Genomic DNA, 21,154 nt, shown 5'->3' with positions numbered 1-21,154 from the left:
AGGTACAAAGTGGAGCCCAGCACAGTGCAAGCAGAGATCACCTGGAGAGCCAGGATGGGGGAGAAAGCACCTCTTGCATCAGCCCACAATGCAGGAATGCTCAGTTCTGCTCCTGGAATAACCACTAAAAGCCCAGGTATGGGATTTTCCCCCATGGATCTTCTGAATAACTGGCAGCAGGAGCTCTTTCTTGCCACCTGCCTGGGTTCTTTTTCCATTTTCTTGGAGCAGGCTTTTGGGACAGGGCTTTTGCTTTGTGTTCCAGGGCTGGTTATTCCCAGCCTGCTGTTCCAAACAAAATCCACATCTGTGGCAGGTCAAGCTTGCAGGGTTATTTTGACAGCAAGCTGCCTTTTGGGAGCTGAGTTTATTGCTGGCCTTGTTTTCCTTCTGAAAAAGAACACGGCGTGGGTGTCAAAACTCTCAGGATGGTTATTCCTTATGCTCAAATGTTTAGGAAACAAGGATTTACCAAAGGAGATGCTTTGGAATATTTATAATATCAAGTGGCTTGGGAAGAGCAGACAAAACTCAGTGGAGCTTCTTCATCCTCAGATATGCTATTTGAGGCTCCTCCCACTGTTTTAAAATCAGCCTTAAAGATGCTTTTTGTTGTTTTGTGCCTGGGATCAGCCTGCTGTGTTGGGTTACTCCCAGGTCTGTTCCAGAGGATCCAAATTGGGATTTACTGGCTGGAAAACACCTCTTTCTAGTGGGTGTGCAATCCTGCACTTACCATTACTTCCTCCAGTAGGATTTGGACGTTATTTAGAGCACAAATAAAAGACAAAAAGAAGTTATTAGGATCACTCAAGGTCCTGATAACCCCCCAGCCCATCACCATCCACTGGGTCCCACTGTCCCTGGGCCAGAGGCAAATCTTCCTGCTTGGATTCTGGCACTGCTTGAGGGAGTGAAACCTCCTGGGGAGCTGCAATGTGTTCCCCAGCTGGGAGGGAGGGACCCTCCTGCCCTTCTGTATCCTAAGCCCAGCCCCATGCCAGACTGGAGCACAGCCCCATCCTGAGCAGGAGCACAGTCCCATGCTAGACTGGAACTCAGCCCCATCCCAAACTGGAGCACAGCCCCATGCTAGACTGGAACTCAGCCCCATCCCTAACTGGAGCACGGCGCCATCCCTAACAGGAGCCCATCCCCATCCTGAGCAGGAGCACAGTCCCATCCTGAGCAGGAGCCCATCCCCATCCTGAGCAGGAGCACAGCCCCATCCTGAACAGGGGCACAGCCCCATCCTGAGCAGGAGCACAGCCCCATCCTGAGCAGGAGCACAGCCCCATCCTGAGCAGGAGCACAGCCCCATCCTGAACAGGGGCACAGCCCCATCCTGAGCAGGAGCACAGCCCCATCCTGAGCAGGAGCACAGCCCCATCCTGAGCAGGAGCACAGTCCCATCCTGAGCAGGAGCACAGCCCCATCCTGAGCAGGAGCACAGCCCCATCCTGAACAGGAGCCCATCCCCATCCTGAGCAGGAGCCCATCCCCATCCTGAGCAGGAGCCCATCCCCATCCTGAGCAGGAGCCCATCCCCATCCTGAGCAGGAGCACAGCCCCATCCTGAGCAGGAGCCCATCCCCATCCTGAGCAGGAGCACAGCCCCATCCTGAACAGGGGCACAGCCCCATCCTGAACAGGAGCACAGCCCCATCCTGAGCAGGAGCACAGTCCCATCCTGAGCAGGAGCACAGCCCCATCCTGAGCAGGAGCACAGCCCCATCCTGAGCAGGAGCACAGCCCCATCCTGAGCAGGGGCACCAGCAGCACAGGCACCATGCTGTGTCAGGGTGGAAAGCAGCACAGGCACTTCCCAGCCATGGATGCCTTTGCCTGGAAAAGGCCCGACCATCCATTATTTCATCATTTTTAAGTACAACTCCACTTTTCTTCTTCCCCCCACTCCACTTTCCATCCCTCAGCCCCTGGGAATTCGTGCCTGCTCACTGCTTAAGGCAGGTTTTGGCAGCAGCAGCAGCAGTGCTCGTGTCACTGCATTTGGGTTCCAGCCTCCCCTGTCACAACATTGACTCCAGCAGGGATTTCTGACACGGGAAACATGCAGAGCATCTGCTGGGATGTGATCTCTGTGCTGGGTTCTGCCATGGTTCCTCCCACAGATTGACAGCCCTGTGGATTTTCCAAAGCTGCTTCATCAAGGAGCCTGACAGCAGCGGGGACTGATGCTGTCACCTGTCATTTTCCTGGGCATGAATTGGTTGCTATGGAAAGCTTTCCTGCTCTGTGTGTCTGCCTCCTGCCATTCCCATGGCATGGGAAAACCCTGGATTGGTAACAGCAGCTCAGGTTATTTCTGATAAATAAACCACATTTATAAATCAGGTCAATGACCCAAGGTGATGTGGTTTAACAGGGTGTGTTTATCAGGGTATTTCTGTAGCAGGATATTTATCCTGCTGAGTAACCTGTGTTAAACCATTACATCATTAACTTAAATTCCTTCCAGACGTATTTTCTGGGATAGTTAGAGCTTGGAAAAAAAAATGATAATATTCTTATATTGGAGCATGTTAGGGAAAAGCTGTGTCTTGTCTTCCCTCTTGAGAAGCTGATTTGTTTCATGGCTTGCTGCAGTTTGGGTTTATCCTATGGGATGTGTGGATCTGCCTCCAGTAATCCTGCTTAGTTCAGGACTGGGGAATGGCTGGGCAGCCTTTGCTTTGGGAGGAACTCAGGCTGAGTGATGAAAGAACAGGGAGCTCGCCCTGGTTTGGGTCCTTTCCTCATGCTAGGAAAGGATAAAAAGGGAATTCTGGAAAAGAAAGTCCCATGTCATCTCCAGGAGCTGTTACTGTGGTTTGGGCTGTTGATCCAGGAGCACTCAGGGTGCAGGTGCCTCCCTTGGTCTCTACTCAGTTGCCTTGGAAGGGAAAAGAGCTGCTTCTCTCCTCAAGACAGGCTGGCTCCTTCCTGGGAAATGGAGTCCAGGGGTTTGTCTTGCAGTGGCAGGCAGGGATTTGGCTTCCCATGGTGCCAGCTGCCCAAACTGGATGCAGCTACTCCTCGTTAAGGTGGATTTATTTCATGATACATTTCTGTCATCGAGGTGTCACCTTACACTTGGGATGTTGGGAATAGCTGCAGATACAACCTCTGATATCCCAGCCTCCCATCAGCAGTAAATCCCGGGGGGGGTTTGCTTTCCTCACCTCCTGCCAGCCAGAGCTGTGTGTAGGCATTTCACAAATAAAAGGAAAAGGGAGTGGAAATGAGGCAGGGAATTTTTCCCCCAGAAGGAGTTGTTTGGGGTAAAACAGCCTCGCTGGCAGAACAGGTTCCACAGGGTGCAGGGACTGTAAATGTCGCTGTGATCCTGTCTCACCTGCAGTGAGATTCCCCAAGGATCCTTTCCCCATTGCAGCTGGGCTCCACAGTGCAGAGCAGGGCAGGGCCATTTCTCCTGGTGCCCAGCGAGGGAGCAGCAGCTCCAGGGGTTTGGCTTTGGCTCTCTGCTTCCCACTGGAGGCAGCAGAAGGATGGTGAGAGATGGAGTGACCTGGGAAAAGCCGTTCCTAAAGCAGCCTCAGCTGCTGCAAAACTGCAGCACACACGTCCTGGACAGCATTGTTGTGCCTGAGCTCTCTGGTGTGACACACACCTGTTCTGATCCTCCCTGTGACCTGCCTTGTCCCTTTCCCCAGCTGTGACGTGGGATGCCATGGCCAGCTCCTCGGACAGTGACGATGACGGGTTCATGGCTGTGGATCCAGAGGACGCCGTGGTGGAAGGGACGATGGAGCAGGAGGATGAGCCCCACGCTGAGCTGGAGGGGGAGGAGCCCAGGCCCAGCTCCAGATCGATGCTGGAGCTGCCAGAAGAGGTTTTGGAATACATCCTGTCCTTCCTCTCTCCCTACCAGGAGCACAAAACTGCCGCCCTTGTCTGCAAACAGTGGTATCGACTGATCAAAGGTACAAGTGATGGCAGTGCACTTCTTTAATTGTGGGATTTGGAACCCAGCTCTCTTTTACCTTTGCCTCTTGTTTTCCCCTCAGACTCTGAAATCTGACTTCTGTGAAATCCCAGGGAAATCCTAACAGCCATGGAGTCACTGGCTTCGCTCAAAGTGGGCCTGTAGATGTGCAGAATTGAGCCCCTCAGCCTCTCTCAGGGTAGAAAACCCAGAGAGGCCATAAATTCCCATCCTGGAAGTGTCCAAGACCAGACTGGACAGGGCTTGGAGGGACCTGGGATAGTGGAAGGTCCCACACTTGGCAGGAATTGGAGCTGGGTGAGCTTTGAGGTCCCTTCCAGCCCAAAGTGAAACAAAGCCCAAGCCCCATGACAGAGCAGCTCCTTTGCTGCCTTTGGATGCTCCCAATGCTGCAGTGATAACCTTGGATTGCAGCCTCTTCCCCAGAGCCCCTGCCAGTGTCCCATGGCTGATGTGGCTTTAATTGTTTGCATCTTGCTCAGTAATTAACATTCCCAAAGCTGCTGCTTTCAGCTGGAAACAACCCTGGCTCTGGTTCTTACAGCTCTGCCTGAGACAAGTGGAATATAAAATCTGCATGAGTAGAGATGTGCATATTCCAGCTTCCTGGAAGAGTAGCCCAGAGACACAGATCCTTCCTTTGCCTCTGCACAGCATTCATTCCAGAGCCTCATGGGGGTATTTTTGTGCTGGAGAAGTGTGATACAGCAAATAAGGAGGGAATAAATGGACAAGGATACAGCAGAACCTCCTGCTTCATTTTATTTTAATACACTGGGTGATTTCTGGTACAATGCTGTTGGGTGCACGCTTTAATCAAGAGCTTCATTTAAAAAACAAGGAGTTTTTCAGAGGAGAGCAGTTAAATCCTAGGAAATGAGACACCTTGCTGCAGAAGGGGAACATGTTCCTTCTGGTAAACAGGAGTGGGTGAGGAATGCCCTTGACAGTTTGTGGGGTAATGTCTCTTTAATGGACTTCTACTCATCTGAAAGCATTGCTCAGATTCCAGGCATTTCCCACATTGTCCAGAGCTCAGCAGGCTGGGGGTTAAAAAAACACAGTTACCCCAGCAGGGACCATGGCCCAAAATTACTCTTTTTTGTGCATAATTTTGGGGCAGCAGCTGCCCACAGCCCCAGGGAAGAGCCTTTTCCAAGTACTGCAGCCCTGAGTGGCTGCTTGGCTGTTTCCTGGACTGGCCTGCAAGAGATGCAGCTGGAATGTACAAACATCTGGGATTCACCCCAAAGGGATGTGGGAGACATCCCTGGAGCCAGGGCTGAGCAGCCCAAGGCACAGTGTGGCTTTGGGCTGTGTCACCTCTCAGGGAGCAGGCAGCTGGGCCTTTCTGGGGCAATTCCAGCCAAAAAACAGTCTGGAACCACCACCTGCGAGCTGTGCCCAGAGAGGTCACTTGAGGTAAACAATTGATTTGTGTTCTCCTGGCTAATTTTTCCTGTTTGCCAGGATACATCTGCTGAGCAGTCCTGGAACTCACATTCCCTTTTCCATATGACTATCAAGGATCAGCTCATTGAGGACCCCATGCTTTTTTTTTTAATTTAAAAAAAAAACCTTCCTGCTTTATATCCTGGAGTGGAATTTCTTGCTGAGGGTGTTCCTGGCACAGGGCTTGAGGAAAAACTCTTGGCAGGTTGTGGCATCCTCAGTGCAGGTGCCACCAAGTGTCTGCTGAGCTACTGCTGCTGCTGAAAACCTTCTCCAGACCCTTTTGTCTCCTCAGGGAGCAGCCTCTGGCCCTTCCCAGCACCCTCACACAGAATTAATGGCAGCCTTGGAGCATCCCTGCTGATTTTTATCACTGATATCTCCAACTTTTTTCAGATCCCTGGCCAGTAGCTGTGTTCACATTCTTAAAAATTGATCATTGCACTGAGTTTCCTTGAGGGAAGGGAAGCTGCCCCTCAGGGTGTGATGAGAGAACAAGGGCACAGCAGAGAGGGCTGATCCAAAGCATCCTAGTGCTTCCTTCCTTTCCCAAAGGCTCTACTTCCCGAGCTGGAGCACCGAGGACATTGTGACCCAGCCCAGTGCACAATGCTGATTGCCACGTTTGCAGAGTTCCCTGTCTTTATTCTCTTTAATCCCCTGCATTCCCAGCGAGTTTCCAACCCAAAGACAGGGGTTTGGAGCTGCTGTCACCGTGCAGGCACAGTTTGTTCCCAGGTTTGCTGACTGTGCTGTTCTCTCCCCAGGTGTGGCCCATCAGTGCTACCACGGCTTCATCAAGGCAGTGCAGGAAGGGAACATCCAGTGGGAGAGCCGCACTTACCCCTACCCTGGCACCCCCATCACCCAGCGCTTCTCACACAGTGAGTATCCATCCCCTGCAGCCCCACAGGGAGCTGCCTCCCTCAAGGGCTGGCAGGGTGTCTTGCTTTGAAGAACAGGTGTCTGCCAATAAAGGCAGAAGCTTCTCTTTGAAATGGAGAATGTCAATTTCCTTCTTTCAAATTATTATTATAATTTTGAAATCAAGGGGCTTTAAGGCAAAGATAGGGGAATTAGGAATAACAGTTCTTTACTAGAAAAATTAAAATAGAAATGCAGTTTTACAAAAGAGCAATCCCAACCCTGCCAGAGTCAGAATCCAAGGGGACACCCGTCAGTCAGTCAGGGTGTTCGCAGCAGTTCCATTCAATGGTGGCTGCATCCTGCTGCAGTGGCAGATGTGGTTCTGCTGTAGCAGTGCTCCTGGAGAAGGTGCAGTTTTCTTCTGAAGGTCCATGGATGATGTGGAAAGGTCTGGCTTTCCTCTGGAATCCAGTGGGAAGATGGAGAACTTACTGTCCAAAATCTCAGTTTTTATCTAAGCTGGAAAGACTTGGCTCCTCCCCTGGCTGGAGCATCTCCCAGTGGGATGATGTAATTTTTTCAGTCATGCACTGGGACTCAAGGGCCATGAACAGGAGATATCTCCTGGAGGGAGGATGGGCAGTGGAAAGATAAAGATGATTGTCCCAGCTGGTTTAAAGATGGCCCATTGGCAGAGAATATGTGCCAGGAGATCAGGGTCACTGCCCCACCCGGCTCCAACAGATGGTGATAGAATACACATTTCTGGCCACGTCAACCCAACACAAGAGTGATGCCATCCCCTGGAGTCCTGCTGGGAGCTGCCTTCCTCAGAGGCTGGCAGTGCCTCCCTCAGGGGCTGGCAGTGCTGTCCATGCCCATCACTGCTGGTGTTGAACCCACAGCTGTGCCAACACTCAGCACAGCAGAGATTTTGGGAGCTGCTGGTCATGGTGGGCTTGTTGATTATAGGAAATGCTGATGGAGTGGGATTGTGGCTTGCTGGTTGTGCAGGGATCTTTCTGCAGCTGCCCAGATTGGAAAACTCACCCAGTTCATGGAGTGAACCCTTGACCAAAATGTGTCCCCAGGTGCCACATCCACCTTGGGACACTTCCAGGGATGGTGACTCCAGCATTGTCTGTGCCAGTGTCTGGCTACCCATTCCATGAAAGGTTTTTCACAATATTCAACCTAAATCTCCCCTGGCACAGCTTGAGGCCATTTTCCCTTGTCCTGTCCTTGTTTCCTGGGGGCAGAACTTGATCCCCCAGAAGTCCCCTCCTGCCAGGGAGCTGTTCAGAGCTACAAGACACCCCCCCCCCCCCCCCCCGAGCCTCCTTTTCCGCAGGCTGAGCCCCTTTCCCAGCTCCCTCAGCCTCTCCTGGTGCTCTGTTCCCATCTCTGGACACACTCCAGCCCCTCAGTGTCCTTCTTGTCCTGAGGCACCCAGGACTGCCCACAAGATTTGGGCCTGAGCTTTGCGTCCTCCTCAACAGCCCCTCCCTCAGCCCCTGGACTGGAGTCAATCCCATCAAAGCCGGTGAGTTTTGGGAAGTGCAGCACTCAAGGATGTGCACCAGCTGCTTGCACAGGTCCTCTACATCTGTGAGGAAAACTGGGAATTCTCCAATGTGCTGAGTTCAAATCGAGCAGAGCTGCAGAAGGGAGCAATTCAGCACCACTCAATGTTTGGGTGAATTCTTCCCCTGCTTCCAAGATTCTGGAAGGGAACAGAAAGTGAAAAAGGTACCTTAACACAGTGCCTTTGAGGGAAGGATATTGAAATAAACCCTGTTCTTTGGAGTGCACTAGCATTGAGCTGCCTCAGCTCCAACAAAAAAAAAACCATGACAAAAATTCCATGCTGTGACTCCAGCACAGGGTCTGAGCCCTCTGGGGGACAGCTCTTGCAGGAAACAAACTGCATTTTTCTAAGGGAAGATAAACACTGTGCAAGCCCTGCCATTCCAAGAGCAGCAGGCATCACATTTTCATCTTCCCAAGCAATAATTCTCGAGGCAGCCGCAGCTGCGCTGCCTCCTGTCAGGACAAGTCCGGGAGACGCTGTGGGGAGCTGTGGTGAAGTCATTGTGCTCTGCCGAGATATCCTGCCTTCCTGAAGGATGAAAACGCTCCGTAGTTCACAGCTCGTTTTTAGCAACGACTTCACTTTTGCATGTATTTCCCCTCAGTTTTAGCAGCGTTTTTGCGACTGCTGAGTGCTCAGGTCAGCTAGAAATTCCCTGGGAGAGGCTCAGAGTTGCCTCAAAGAGCACTGTGTGCTCTTTCCTTTATCCTACTGCCTGCCACGGGCTTCCTGGCTCCAAAGTGAGTTGTCTCCCTAAATCCACTGCCCTCGGAGCGTGTAATCTGTATTAGCCTCGCTCGGTGACAGTGTCCCGGCTCTGCCCGGCCCCGTGGCCATGGCAGCGTTATTAATGCACTTTGTGGGCACAAAGCTAATCTGGATTAACTTGTTTGCTGACTTAAACGGATTGGTTTGTGAGCAGCTGCCCAGATCTGCAGCCTCTGCTTTCCCTGAAGCAGGGCTCGGTGCCTGCGGGCGAGATTCCAGTGTTAAAGTGAAGCTGCAAATCATCAATTCCGGAAAGTCAAAGTGAATCTCTGAACCGTCATGTGAAATCCCAAGGGATGACGGTGAGCTGAGGTGGAGGGAACCGGAGGTTTGTGCAGTGGGGAGGGATGCAGGGAGGACTCACAAAGCTCTTTTTGAGGGATGAGTGGTTTGCCAGTTTTTGTGGGAAGACATCACCACCCAGGCACGAGTCAGCGCTGCCATCAAAGCTCTGTCTGGGGCTCACTCTCTATTCCAAGAATTATTAGAACTATCCCAGAAGTGCTCACAGGGAGCACAAACAGACAAGGAGAGGAATTTTAAGCAGTTGGAGGTCAACCTGTCTGCTCTCAGTCCTGAGGGGAGGAATGGCAAAAGTGCTTGATAAGGAATAATGAATGGAAGGCACTGCCGTGGGGAGGGAGTGCTTGGCAGGGATCACAGCTGAGAACAAACTGTGGATGAGCTGTCACTTTTCCAGAGGATTTGGCTGAAGCTGCAGAACTGCAAGACATGAAGTATCAATAATGCTGTGTGTTTAGGGGCAGAAGTCCTCCATATTTGGGGAGTTTTGGGTGATGTTTGCAGGAGTCACCGAGTTGTTTTATGTATGAACCTGCGAGGTCATAGCAAGGCGATGAGTCACGGGGTGAAATCACTGCCCGCAGTCGGAAAACGATGTCAGGAGGCTCAGGAATGCAGAAACGGAAAAGCAGCAAAGGAATGCCGACCGTTGTGCCAGGGATATTGATCCTTTGCTGGAGGAGTGACTAATTTTAAACACTGATTTATTGTTTTTGTTTCCACGGAGCCTGGGGTTGGTGGCACCACCAGAGTGAGTAATTACAGCAATTTGTGGGTTTGACAAACCCGTCGGGAGTGGTGAGAGCTGGAATGTTTGTTTTACAGGATGGGCTGCCCCTGGAGCAGAGCTACAGCTCCTCCCAGCACCCAGCCTTGCTCAATATCCCCGGATTTTTGGCTGCACCCAAGCCCTGCACTGCAAGGAGCAGGACAGTGGCATTTTAGGAAGTGAGGAGATAAAGGTGGAGATGAAGATAGAGGGAGATGGGAGAGCTGGAGACGTTCAGCTGGAGAACAGAAGGATCTAGGCAGAACTCAAAGCCCTTTCCAGTGCCTGAAGGGGCTCCAGGCAGGCTGGAGAGGGACTGGGGACAAGGGCCTGGCGTGACAGGACACAGGGAATGGCTTCCCACTGCCAGAGGGCAGGGATAGATGGGGTATTGGGAAGGAATTGTTCCCTGTGAGGGTGGGGAGACCCTGGCACAGAGTGCAGAGCAGCTGTGGCTCCCCCTGGATCTCTGGCAGTGTCCAAGGCCAAAACCAAGGGCTGTCACCCTCCAACCAAAGAACTGTGTGGGAATGGGATTTACAGCCCAGCCATCCTTCCCACCTTTCCAGTGGGAAACATAACCCTTGAACTTGGGATGGGTTAATTTATTTCATGTTCTCCAAGTTTCAGAAGTTAATGTTCTTCACTTATGGTGAAGGGAATGTGCTTTCCATTTGGTTTTCCCTTCCAAGTCATCTCTGCTTTGGCTATTGGCTGCTCTGGGTGAAAATCTGCGATGATTCTTTACTCAGGAGAGGGAGTCAGGAGTGTGGTCAGAACCAGCTGCCTTTGCTCCCTCTGAGCATCAGTGTTTTTAAACATCAGAATTATTGATCCATTTCCAAAGATAAGCCACTTCTGCAGTGCTGAAACTCTGGGGGGTGGGGGGTCACTGAATTTTGCTGGGACATTAAAAAACCCAACAAAATCCAGTCAGTGTTTTCCGCCCAAAAAAGAAAAACAAAAACCTAAAACCATCAGGGACATGCACAATTTCCCCTGGATTTATTCTACACCTGAATACTATAAAAATTATACTATATAAAAACATATAATGGAATCACAGAATATCCTGATCTGGATCCATAAGGATCATCAATGTCCAGCTCCTGGCCCTGCACAGAACAGCCCAAACAATCCCACTGTGGGATTCCTACAGGCTGGAATAAACTGCAATTCTCATTGTGCTTGCTTTTTCCTACTTTTCTCTTTTTCCTCAAGCTGCTCTGCCTTCCTTGTCTTCAGCAGCTTAAAATGACCCTGAAAAGAAGCAGGAAAGCACAATCTCAGTGATTTAGCTGTGGGGATATTCTACATGCAGTTTTACAGAAAACCCAGAATTCTGCCCAGCCTCCAAGGCAGACAAGCTGAGCAAACCCTCCCTGCTCCATCTTTCAGTTCCCTCTTGCCAGAGGTACCTGGATGCTGCAGACACTCCTTGCCAAAGGCAGACACTTGTATGGATTTTGTTTTGCTGCAGAGCTTGTTTTGGAGCCAAAAGCTCTTGATTTCCATGGATACCTTTGAGGGGTTGTCACATGTGGTGTTCCCCATCTTGCTGCCTCATCCTTTCCCATAGGGAGCAGAGGAAATGCCCTCGGATGATCCTGAGTTTTAGTGGGGCTTTTTAATGAGATGACATGAAACCCTGAGAGAGAAAAAAACCCAGCCCTGGGTGCACAGAGCAGGGTCTGTGAGCTGTGTGAACCAGCTCAGGAAAGGTCAGGGAGCTGGGTGCCTTAATCACAGCTAAGCTAATTAATTACAGGCTTCTAAGACAGTTTTCTCTGCACTTTGAGGAGCAGCTCTGCCTGAGAGGATAATCCTCTTGAGAAGGTTCTTGCTGGAGCTGCACTCTGCTCAAGAATACCCTATGGTTCTGGGGAGCTGGGGCAGCCTGGCTGCTTTTGTCCAGGGAGGAAAGGGCCTGGTCTGGGTGTGGGGCACAGGGCAGTGACAGGACAGGGCAGTGACAGGAGCTGTGTGGGACACACAGAGCAGTGACAGGAGCTGTGTGGGACACACAGGGCAGTGACAGGAGCTGTGTGGGACACAGGGCAGTGACAGGAGCTGTGTGGGACACACAGAGCAATGACAGGAGCTGTGTGGGACACACAGAGCAGTGACAGGAGCTGTGTGGGACACACAGGGCAGTGACAGGAGCTGTGTGGGGCACACAGGGCAGTGACAGGAGCTGTGTGGGGCACACAGGGCAGTGACAGGAGCTGTGTGGGGCACACAGGGCAGTGACAGGAGCTGTGTGGGGCACAGGGCAGTGACAGGAGCTGTGTGGGACACAGGGCAGTGACAGGAGCTGTGTGGGGCACAGGGCAGTGACAGGAGCTGTGTGGGACACACAGAGCAATGACAGGAGCTGTGTGGGGCACACAGGGCAGTGACAGGAGCTGTGTGGGGCACACAGAGCAGTGACAGGAGCTGTGTGGGGCACAGAGCAGTGACAGGAGCTGTGTGGGACACACAGAGCAGTGACAGGAGCTGTGTGGGGCACACAGAGCAATGACAGGAGCTGTGTGGGACACACAGAGCAGTGACAGGAGCTGTGTGGGGCACACAGGGCAGTGACAGGAGCTGTGTGGGGCACACAGAGCAGTGACAGGAGCTGTGTGGGGCACAGGGCAGTGACAGGAGCTGTGTGGGACACACAGGGCAGTGACAGGAGCTGTGTGGGGCACAGGGCAGTGACAGGAGCTGTGTGGGGCACAGAGCAATGACAGGAGCTGTGTGGGGCACAGGGCAGTGACAGGAGCTGTGTGGGGCACACAGAGCAATGACAGGAGCTGTGTGGGGCACAGGGCAGTGACAGGAGCTGTGTGGGGCACACAGGGCAATGACAGGAGCTGTGTGGGGCACAGGGCAGTGACAGGAGCTGTGTGGGGCACACAGAGCAATGACAGGAGCTGTGTGGGGCACAGGGCAGTGACAGGAGCTGTGTGGGGCACACAGAGCAATGACAGGAGCTGTGTGGGGCACAGGGCAGTGACAGGAGCTGTGTGGGGCACACAGAGCAATGACAGAAGCTGTGTGGGACACACAGGGCAGTGACAGGAGCTGTGTGGAGCACAGAGCAGTGACAGGAGCTGTGTGGGACACACAGGGCAGTGACAGGAGCTGTGTGGGACACACAGGGCAGTGACAGGAGCTGTGTGGGACACAGAGCAGTGACAGGAGCTGTGTGGGACACACAGGGCAGTGACAGGAGCTGTGTGGGACACACAGGGCAGTGACTGGAGCTGTGTGGAGCACAGAGCAGTGACAGGAGCTGTGTGGGACACACAGAGCAGTGACAGGAGCTGTGTGGGACACACAGGGCAGTGACAGGAGCTGTGTGGGACACACAGGGCAGTGACTGGAGCTGTGTGGAGCACAGAGCAGTGACAGGAGCTGTGTGGGACACACAGAGCAGTGACAGGAGCTGTGTGGGGCACACAGGGCAGTGACAGGAGCTGTGTGGGACACACAGGGCAGTGACAGCAGCTGTGTGGGGCACACAGGGCAGTGACAGGAGCTGTGTGGGGCACAGAGCAGTGACAGGCTGTGTTCTGTTGCAGGTGCTTGCTACTATGATGCAAACCAGTCCATGTACGTGTTCGGGGGCTGCACCCAGAGCAGCTGCAATGCCGCCTTCAACGACCTCTGGAGGCTGGACCTCAACAGCAAGGAGTGGATCCGGCCCCTGGCCTCAGGTGAGCTCCCCCGTGCCTCATCTCTCCTCCCCTCTGCTCGGGTTCCATTTTTCTGTGTGTGCCTCAGCATGAGCCTGCTGGGATTGGGCTGTGTCCTGGAAAAATGCAGGGTTTGTGGCAGAATCTGTCTGGGAGTTGGGATTGTTCAGCTTGGGGAAGGCTGAGTTGGGATTGTTCACGCTGGAATAGGCTGGGAAAGATGTGATGATTGTTCAGCCTGGAGAACAGAAGGCTCCAGGGAGAGCTCAGAGCCCTTTCCAGTGCCTAAAGTGGGTCCAGAAGAGCTGGAGAGGGACTTGGACAGGGGATGGAGGGCCAGGACACAGGGGATGGCTTCCCAATGCCAGGGGCAGGGATAGATGGGATATTGGGTAGGAATTGTTCCCTGTGAGAGTGGGGAGGTCCTGGCACAGGGTGTCCTGAGCAGCTGTGGCTGCCCCTGGATCCCTGGCAGTGTCCAAGGCCGGGCTGGAGCAACCTGGGGAGTGGAAGGTGACCCTGGCCATGCCAGGTGGTGGCACTGGGTGTGTTTAAGGTCCCATTCCTTGATGGTATGGTGAGAATCATTGTCCCAAAGCTGAGATTTTCTTCACTCATTCCAGTGGCTCCCACTGCAGGTATTTTGGGGAGTGGAGCAGACAAGCCTGTGCAGGTGGGAGAGCGTGGGAAAGCAGCTTCATTCCTGTTGTCCAGGCACCCTCAGCTGGGCAGGAAGACACCACAGATTATTTCCCACACTAGTTTTTGTGCTGAAAATGTCACCCACAATAGTTTGATTTTTTTCCTTTTAATTTCTGAATTCTACTAACTTTGAGGAAAGCAGAATTGGGGGAAGCTCTTGGGACGGGGGGAGAAATCGGTATTAAACAAGCTGTTTTGGCAGGAGGAAGGAGAAAAGGAGCTCAGCATTCAGCACCTCTCCTTGTTGGGCTCAGAATTCCCTGTCCTGTGCTCCAAGTATTGTGGACTGCTCAGATACTTTTTAAAGTATTTTATTGTCTGGCACTTGAAGTCCCCTAAAATCCGGGGAATAAGGAGATATAGAGGGAGATGGGAAAGCTGGAGGGTGTTCACCTGGAGAAGAGAAGGATCCAGGGTGACCTGATAGCCCCTTCCAGTGCCTGAAGTCCCTCTCCAAGAGAGCTGGAGAGGGGCCGGGCACAAGTCCCAAATGCTGTTGTCACCTGGGAATTTCCAGCTGTGAACACCTTGCTTGGTGCTTGGATCTCCAGCCACACTTGTCTTGTGTTCTGATTTTTGTGTCGCAGCCTCTGTGTCACATGGGGAGCAGTAAGGAGTTGTGGATTTAAACGAACCCCGCCCCTCCAGATGGGCTCCTGCCGTCCTGCTGCCCTGCGGGGGCTGGACAGGGAGGGTGACACGGCCCCTGGGCTCTGCAGAGCCCTGCTCACCCCAGCCCGGGGATCCCGCGGGGCTCCAGCCGTTCCACATCCCAGCTCCCGGAGCACGGCGCCGCTGGGAGCACCTGGCGGGGCCGGGTCCCACGGGAAGATCCCCCGGGGAGATGTTCCTGCACGCTGTCGAGGGCCAGATGGGATCGCAACTGAAACTGGAGGGCGGGAGCAGCGAGCGCTCCCGTTCCTGCTGCTCCGCGGGGATGAGTCACCCCTGGTGGGACCCAGCACAGCTCCCGCTCCTCCTCTGGGTACCCGGAGCGTGGGGCTGGCACCGCCTGCCTGGGAAAGGAGAGTGGCTGCAGGGGGCAGAAGCTGGGAGCTTTGAGATCCTGCCATGTCAATAAGGCAGGAGAGGGCTTTTTAAAGGAAAACCGAAGAGGTGACATTGATTGATTACGACTTGTTGTGTGTGCAGGCTAATTGCTGTGGAGGAGTTCCCATACCTGCCCCACAGACTCCAGAGCTCTGGAATAAGATCCTGGCTCTTTCCCAAGGCCAGGTCTTGCTCGGAGAGGTTCCCTCACACTCCACCCTTGCTCTTGTTAAGCATCTTCTCTAATGAGCCCTGGGCATGGAATGGGAGTACAATGTCTTGGACACAACTTCATCCCTTTCTGAGAGGCTTTTCCAGGAGAAAACACCCTTCTGTTGTTGTTGTTGTTGCTGCTGTTTGTTCCTACCTGTTTTCATCCAGGTTTTCTGGCTCCCAGGCATGAGATGACATCAGAGCTGGATAATTCCCCTCCAGCCCGAGCTGCTTCATCTGGGAGTAAATATTTAGCCTTCAAAGAAATAATTGGCCTGGGTTTCTTTAGTCTCAGAGACGGAGGAGGGAGATAATTACTTCAAAAAACTCTAATTTTTGAGGTTTCAAAGTATTTTTTGCTTAGATCTGAAACAATGGCTTTGACGTATGACTGATGGGGCTGGAGCAGCACAAGACAGTTGCTGCCTGGCTCTTCTGGAGAGCTTTTGGTGGGGTTGGAAGCTCTGGAAAGGAGGGTGGCAGGCAGCAGGATCTCTCTTTTTGGAAGGTGCCTCCCAGCTCCTCTCCCTCGAGCTCTCCTGGCCATTGTGGAGCTGCTCCCATCCCTTCCCATCCCACGCAGGATCTGCTGGAGCAGGAGCAGGATAATTACCAGCCCCATGTGTGGGATGCTGCAGTGCTGTCCCAGGGTAGGTGGTCTCTGGCAGGCAGAGGCCTTTTCCATCTATTTGGGATGCTTTCCTCGCCCTCACTTGCACAATTAACCAGGGCACTTGTTGGAGTTTGAGCCCATCTGTGCTCAGAGCATCCTGATGGAGGACTGGGGGTGGTTTATGCTGGAATCTGTTTATCCAGCTGGAGGCCAGGGTGAGGCCCCACTCCTGTGAGTCCAGCTGGAGCACACTGGTTTCAGTGGTGAGAGTCCCTGCTGCTCCCCAAAAATGGGCTGAACAGCCAGGAAAGAAACCAAACCCCATTTGGAACAGAGAGTCCCAGGACTTTCAGTACCTGGAGGGGCTCCAAGAACGCTGGAGATGGACTTTGGACAAGGGCCTGGAATGTCAGAGGGCAGGGTCATCTGGGATACTGGGAAGGAATTGTTCCCTGTGAGGGGGATGAGGCGCTGGCACAGGCTGACAGTGTCCAAGGCCAGGCTGGACAGGGTGTGGAGCAGCTGAGACAGTGGAAGGTGTCCCTGCCATGGCAGGGCTGGGGCTGGATGGGCTTTAAGGTCCCTTCCAACCCAAACCATTCCATGATTCCATGACTTCATGCAATGGGAGCTGCAGGGGGTTGTGCTGAGGTCTTTGCTGATGCCTGGACCTGGCTGAGCTGGGATTCATCACTGGATCTGCTGCCCTGCTGGCAGGGAAGGTTTGTCCTGTTTCCCTGCACGCCTGTGAAGCTCCTGGTGAGCTTCCACCCATCCCTGTGCAAGGGAAGCTGCTGGAGGCTCCCACAGAAGCCCCAGGTGCTTTGGCACCATCTGAGCCTCCTGTCCACACATCCTGCAGGGATAACTTGCCGGCAGAATTGGGACCATGTCCCCAGGCAGTCTCCTGCTGCTCTGCCCGGGCTGTTTCAGGCTCTCTGCAGCCTCATCCCTCTCTGGGTTCCTTGGTTCCAGTTCCTCACAGTCCTGTCTCAGAGATCTGGCCTCTCTCAGCCAGAACCACACCAGAAAATGCCTTTTTGAATTAGGGAGAGAAAGGTTAGGAACTTTGCTCTCCCGGGGGTTTATGGCACAGAGGTGAAAAGTTTTTCCCTTTAAAACTGAGCCTGTTGGGTTTATAAAGTCAGCAATGGTGCTGGAAAGAGCAGAGCTTTGCAGGGAGAGGCATTCCTGCTGAAGTCCTGTAGGATCTGCACATCCTCCTCTTGGGTCTGTTTTATCATCACCCTCTGCTCCCACCTTCCTGCAGCTGCCTGGGGAGGCAGGAGGGCTGGGAAGGGCCCCGTCCCTCCTGTCCCTCTCTGATCCCACAGGAGTTCAGGAGCCCCAAGGTTTCACTTTTCCTGTTGCTGGGAGGGGACTCCTGGTGCTGCTGCCCAGGGCCACCCTTGCTCTGGCACAGGGACCTCCCCAGAACTTCTCTCCAGGTGTTTTCTGTCCCTGGTGAGATGGGAAAGCTTCTCATTTTCCTCAGGATTTCGGGATCAAACCATACTTGGAGGCAGAACTCTGCCGTGTGATGCTCTGATCCTCCCTCCTGCTCCAGCCTGGGAATGAGCAGAGCCCTCTACCCTGGAGTTTGTGCTTAAACCTCCTGGGTGGCCTTAGCAGGACTCAGTAAAACCCCTCTGCCAGTGGCTTCTCATGGCTTAGCTCTTCCCCCAGCCCCCTCCATGCTGTGAGTAGGAGGATCAGGTTTCCTTTTGTGATTGAGGGGAAGGTGCTTTTGATGGTGTTGTGTCAACAAAGGCAACAGCCCGAAGGAGGCAGGAGAGACTCGGGAGAGACTCTGGCTGTTTGTTAGATGTGGTCCTGTGGAGAAACCTCCCCGTTGCTCGCAGAGCAGAGAGGTTTGGCCTTGACAAAGCTGTGCAAAAACCTTGCCCCGAGCTAAGAAGCCCAGCCTTGTTTTCATCTCCCCCTTCTAGAAAACAGCGGCGAGTTTTCAAAACAATTTTCCAAACAGTCGGTGGAGTTTCAGGGTGCTGGTCCCGCTGCAGAGTGAATTCCTCTGTTGGGGTCTTCTCAGCTCTGGGAGCTTTGTGGAGCTGAAGGACACAAGGGGAAAGACTGAGTGGGCTTCCCGAGGAGGGGAAGTGGTGCTGGATCCCACAGGATCCCACTGGATCCCACAGGATCCCATGGCATCCAGCCCTGCACAGCCACTGTCAGGGAAGGGAATGGAGCTGGGAAGGGGCTGGAGCATCAGGAGAGGCTGAGGGAGCTGGGAAAGGGGCTCAACCTGGAGAAAAGGAGGCTCAGAGCCTTCTGCTCTGCACAACTCCTTGACAGGAGGGGACAGCCAGGGAGGATTTGGGATCTTACCCTAGGGAGCAGGGACAGGTGGAAAGGGAACAGCCTCAGGCTGGGCCAGGGGAGGTTCAGGGTGGACACCAGCAGGAATTTCCCCATGGAAGGGGTGATCAGGCCTTGGCAGGAGCTGCCCAGGGAGGTTTGGAGTGCCCTCCCTGGAGGTGTGCAAGGAAGGCCTGGATGTGGCACTCAGAGCTCTGGGCTGGGTGACAAGGAGAGCACTGGGCACAGGTTGGATTTGATGGTCCTGGGGGGTTTTTCCAACCTCAAGGATTCTGGATTCTTTTTCCTGCAGAGCAGTAACTGAGGTGCTCTGCCCTGACCCCAAACTGCATCTCTGTTCCCTTTGCAGTCACTTCCCTCACAGGGATCCCAGGCACAACCTTGCTTTGGGCATTAAAACCCCCTGGAATCCTGACCTGACCAAAACTCTGGCTGCAAAATTCCCTTGGTGTCCCCCTGTTCCTCTGAGCTCTGGCCCCATCTGATTGAAGGCAAAGCTGAGCTTTATTAAAACCTTGGGATCACCTTGAGCCCACCACAGCTGTGTGGTTGCTGTTGTCCTCCCAGGAGCCCAGAGGATCCAAGAGCTGATTCCTGGCATGGAATAACCTCTCTAATTATGGCTGAGTGCTCCAAAGTGGAGCAGGTTAATGGGGTGGATGGAAATCCCTCGTGCTGTGAGCAGTCTTAGTGAGCCTGGAAGAGAGGAAAGCTTTCTCCAGCTCTTTTCCTGATCTAGGTGGTTATTTCCTCGTTGCCCTTTGAGTTTGATGGCAGCAGGGCCCGTTCCTGCCTCTGCAGAGCTGAAACATTCCATGTTATCCTCCAAAAATCAGTGGCTTTCCCACCACTATCCAAAGGCTCTTGGAGTCCTGAAGCCCAGAGTGACTCTCCCCCTTTGGGAGCTCAGCTGTAATCCTGTGAGCCTCCTGCCTGGAGCTTCCTTATCCTGCACCCATTTCCTCCTTATCACACACCCAGTTTCCTCCTGATCACACACGTAAATTCTTCCTTACACACACTTCATTTCTTCTTTATCCCACCCCTCATTTCTGCCCTTCTGGAGCAAAACCAGGATTTTCCAGGCTTTGTCCAGTGCCACCCTTTGGGGCAGAGGCTGTCCCAGCACAGGTTGCTTGGAATTGTTTCCTCCAGTTTAAATTGATTTTTTTCCTCCTTTTTTGGGCTCCCAGTTTTACAAAGACATCAGTGACCACTCCTGCCAAGCCATTGACAGACAAACTCTCCAGCAGTGTCCCTGGATACAGAGTTTGGACTTCATTCCTGCCCTTGCAGCTACAAGGTGGGAGCAGGGCTGTTCCCAGCTCCTGGATCCATCTGACATTCATTTGTTCCTCTCTTTGCCTGACTGGTTTTACGGAATGTCTCTAATGGAATTTGTGGTGTTCAATATGAAATATCTCAAGGGCAAGAGATAAAAAATCAACCCAAATCAAGTGAAAGCTTTTTTTTTTTTTTCATGTGTCAGCTGCTGCCTGGTTGAGAAGGCGCTGCTGGTTTCCAGATTAATCCATGGGTTTAGGTTTACAGCACACACCTGCCCTCCCTTTGATTTGCCAGGCTCTGTCCTCCTCCAGCTCCTGGCCTTTCTGGCTGTGTTTAACCTCTGGAAGTTTTTTTGTTGTCTGGATCCAAACCACATTCCACTGGTATCCATCCTTGGATGGCCACCCTGCCATGCGTGGCACGGATCAGTCCCAGGGACACTCAGGTACAAAACCCACTGCAAACTGAGCATGTGGTGAAATGTTTGTGAGGATTTGTCCCACAGGTGCCTTCATTCAACAAGACAGGAAAAGCCACAAGATCCCTCTCTGGGATCCCTTCCCTGCCTGGGAATCTGCTCCCAACTCAGAAAGGCACCTGCTCAGAGAGCCTGGCAGGGTGCAGGGCTTTCCTGGTCAGTGGGATGGCAAATGGGTGAGGATCACCACCACCAGGGCAAACAATCCTGTGCCCTCGTTCCTGAATCCCACATCTGAAATGGCCTCACTTCCCACATTCCTCCCTCCCCCCGACCCTACCTGGCTGCATCCTGCCCCTCCCTGCAGCTGGCAGCGCCTTATCCTTATCAATGCTGTGTTCCCACAGCCTTTCCACGGCTCCGGTATCCGCCAAGGTCACCGAGTCGCTCGGGGCTGCTTTCCGCAGGGCAGGGGCAGCGGCAGCTCAGCACTGCAGCAGGCGAGGCGTGCCTGCGCCTCGGGAGCCGCTGCTTCCCAGGAATGCGGTGCCGCAGGCAGCCGGGAATGGCTTTGAAGAGGCCACGGATCACCCGCCCAGGGAGTGGGAATGTGCCGGGCTCAGTCGGGTGAGCTGCCACCCCAGGAGGCCCAAGCACTTCCCCTCTCCCATTCCCCGCTCTCCGTGTGACACAGGACTTGGAAGTTCAGCCAGTTTTTTATCCGTGGGCAAAACATGGGGGAAGAGCATTCCCTGCTGTGGGAAATGGGCTCCTCGGAGCAGGGCTTGGCTGCCTGGGTCAGCAGGGCAGGAGGGCAGAGTCAGACTGCAGCACTCCCTCAGGAAGTGATCCCTCAGCTGTGGGTGCCCTCCTGCCCTGCCCAGACAGCTCAGCCTGACCTGGCAGGAGTCTTGTGGAAAGGGAATAGAGGGGAAAGCTGAGGAGGCTGCGAGAGGGAAGTGGGTGCTTGAGTAGGCATCTGGATTCCCTCTTCCCTCAGTTCCTCTGTGTCTTTGGGGTCTCACCTTGTTCTACTGCCATGGACACCTTCCACTATCCCAGGGTACTTCAAACCCTGTCCAGCCTGGCCTTGGATACTTCCAGAGTTGAGTAGAAATCCCTTCTAGTAGTACT

General features: G+C 53.4%; 1 protein-coding gene across 1 annotated transcript in view; it reads left to right on the top strand.

The window, feature by feature from the left end:
- Positions 1–21,154, top strand: part of FBXO42 (F-box protein 42) — a 47,423-nt gene that overhangs the window by 12,701 nt on the left and 13,568 nt on the right. Inside the window, exons 2-4 of the mRNA XM_079326247.1 lie at positions 3,675–3,944; positions 6,187–6,303; positions 13,287–13,421. Coding sequence (XP_079182373.1) covers positions 3,692–3,944; positions 6,187–6,303; positions 13,287–13,421 — 505 coding nt within the window. The 5' untranslated portion in view covers positions 3,675–3,691. The remainder of the gene's footprint in view (positions 1–3,674; positions 3,945–6,186; positions 6,304–13,286; positions 13,422–21,154) is intronic.

This window comes from Erithacus rubecula (assembly GCF_903797595.1).
Source record: "Erithacus rubecula genome assembly, chromosome: 24".
NCBI lineage: Eukaryota > Metazoa > Chordata > Aves > Passeriformes > Muscicapidae > Erithacus > Erithacus rubecula.
The sequence above is the reverse complement of the archived record's forward strand: the minus strand, read 5'-3'. Positions and strand labels throughout refer to the sequence as shown.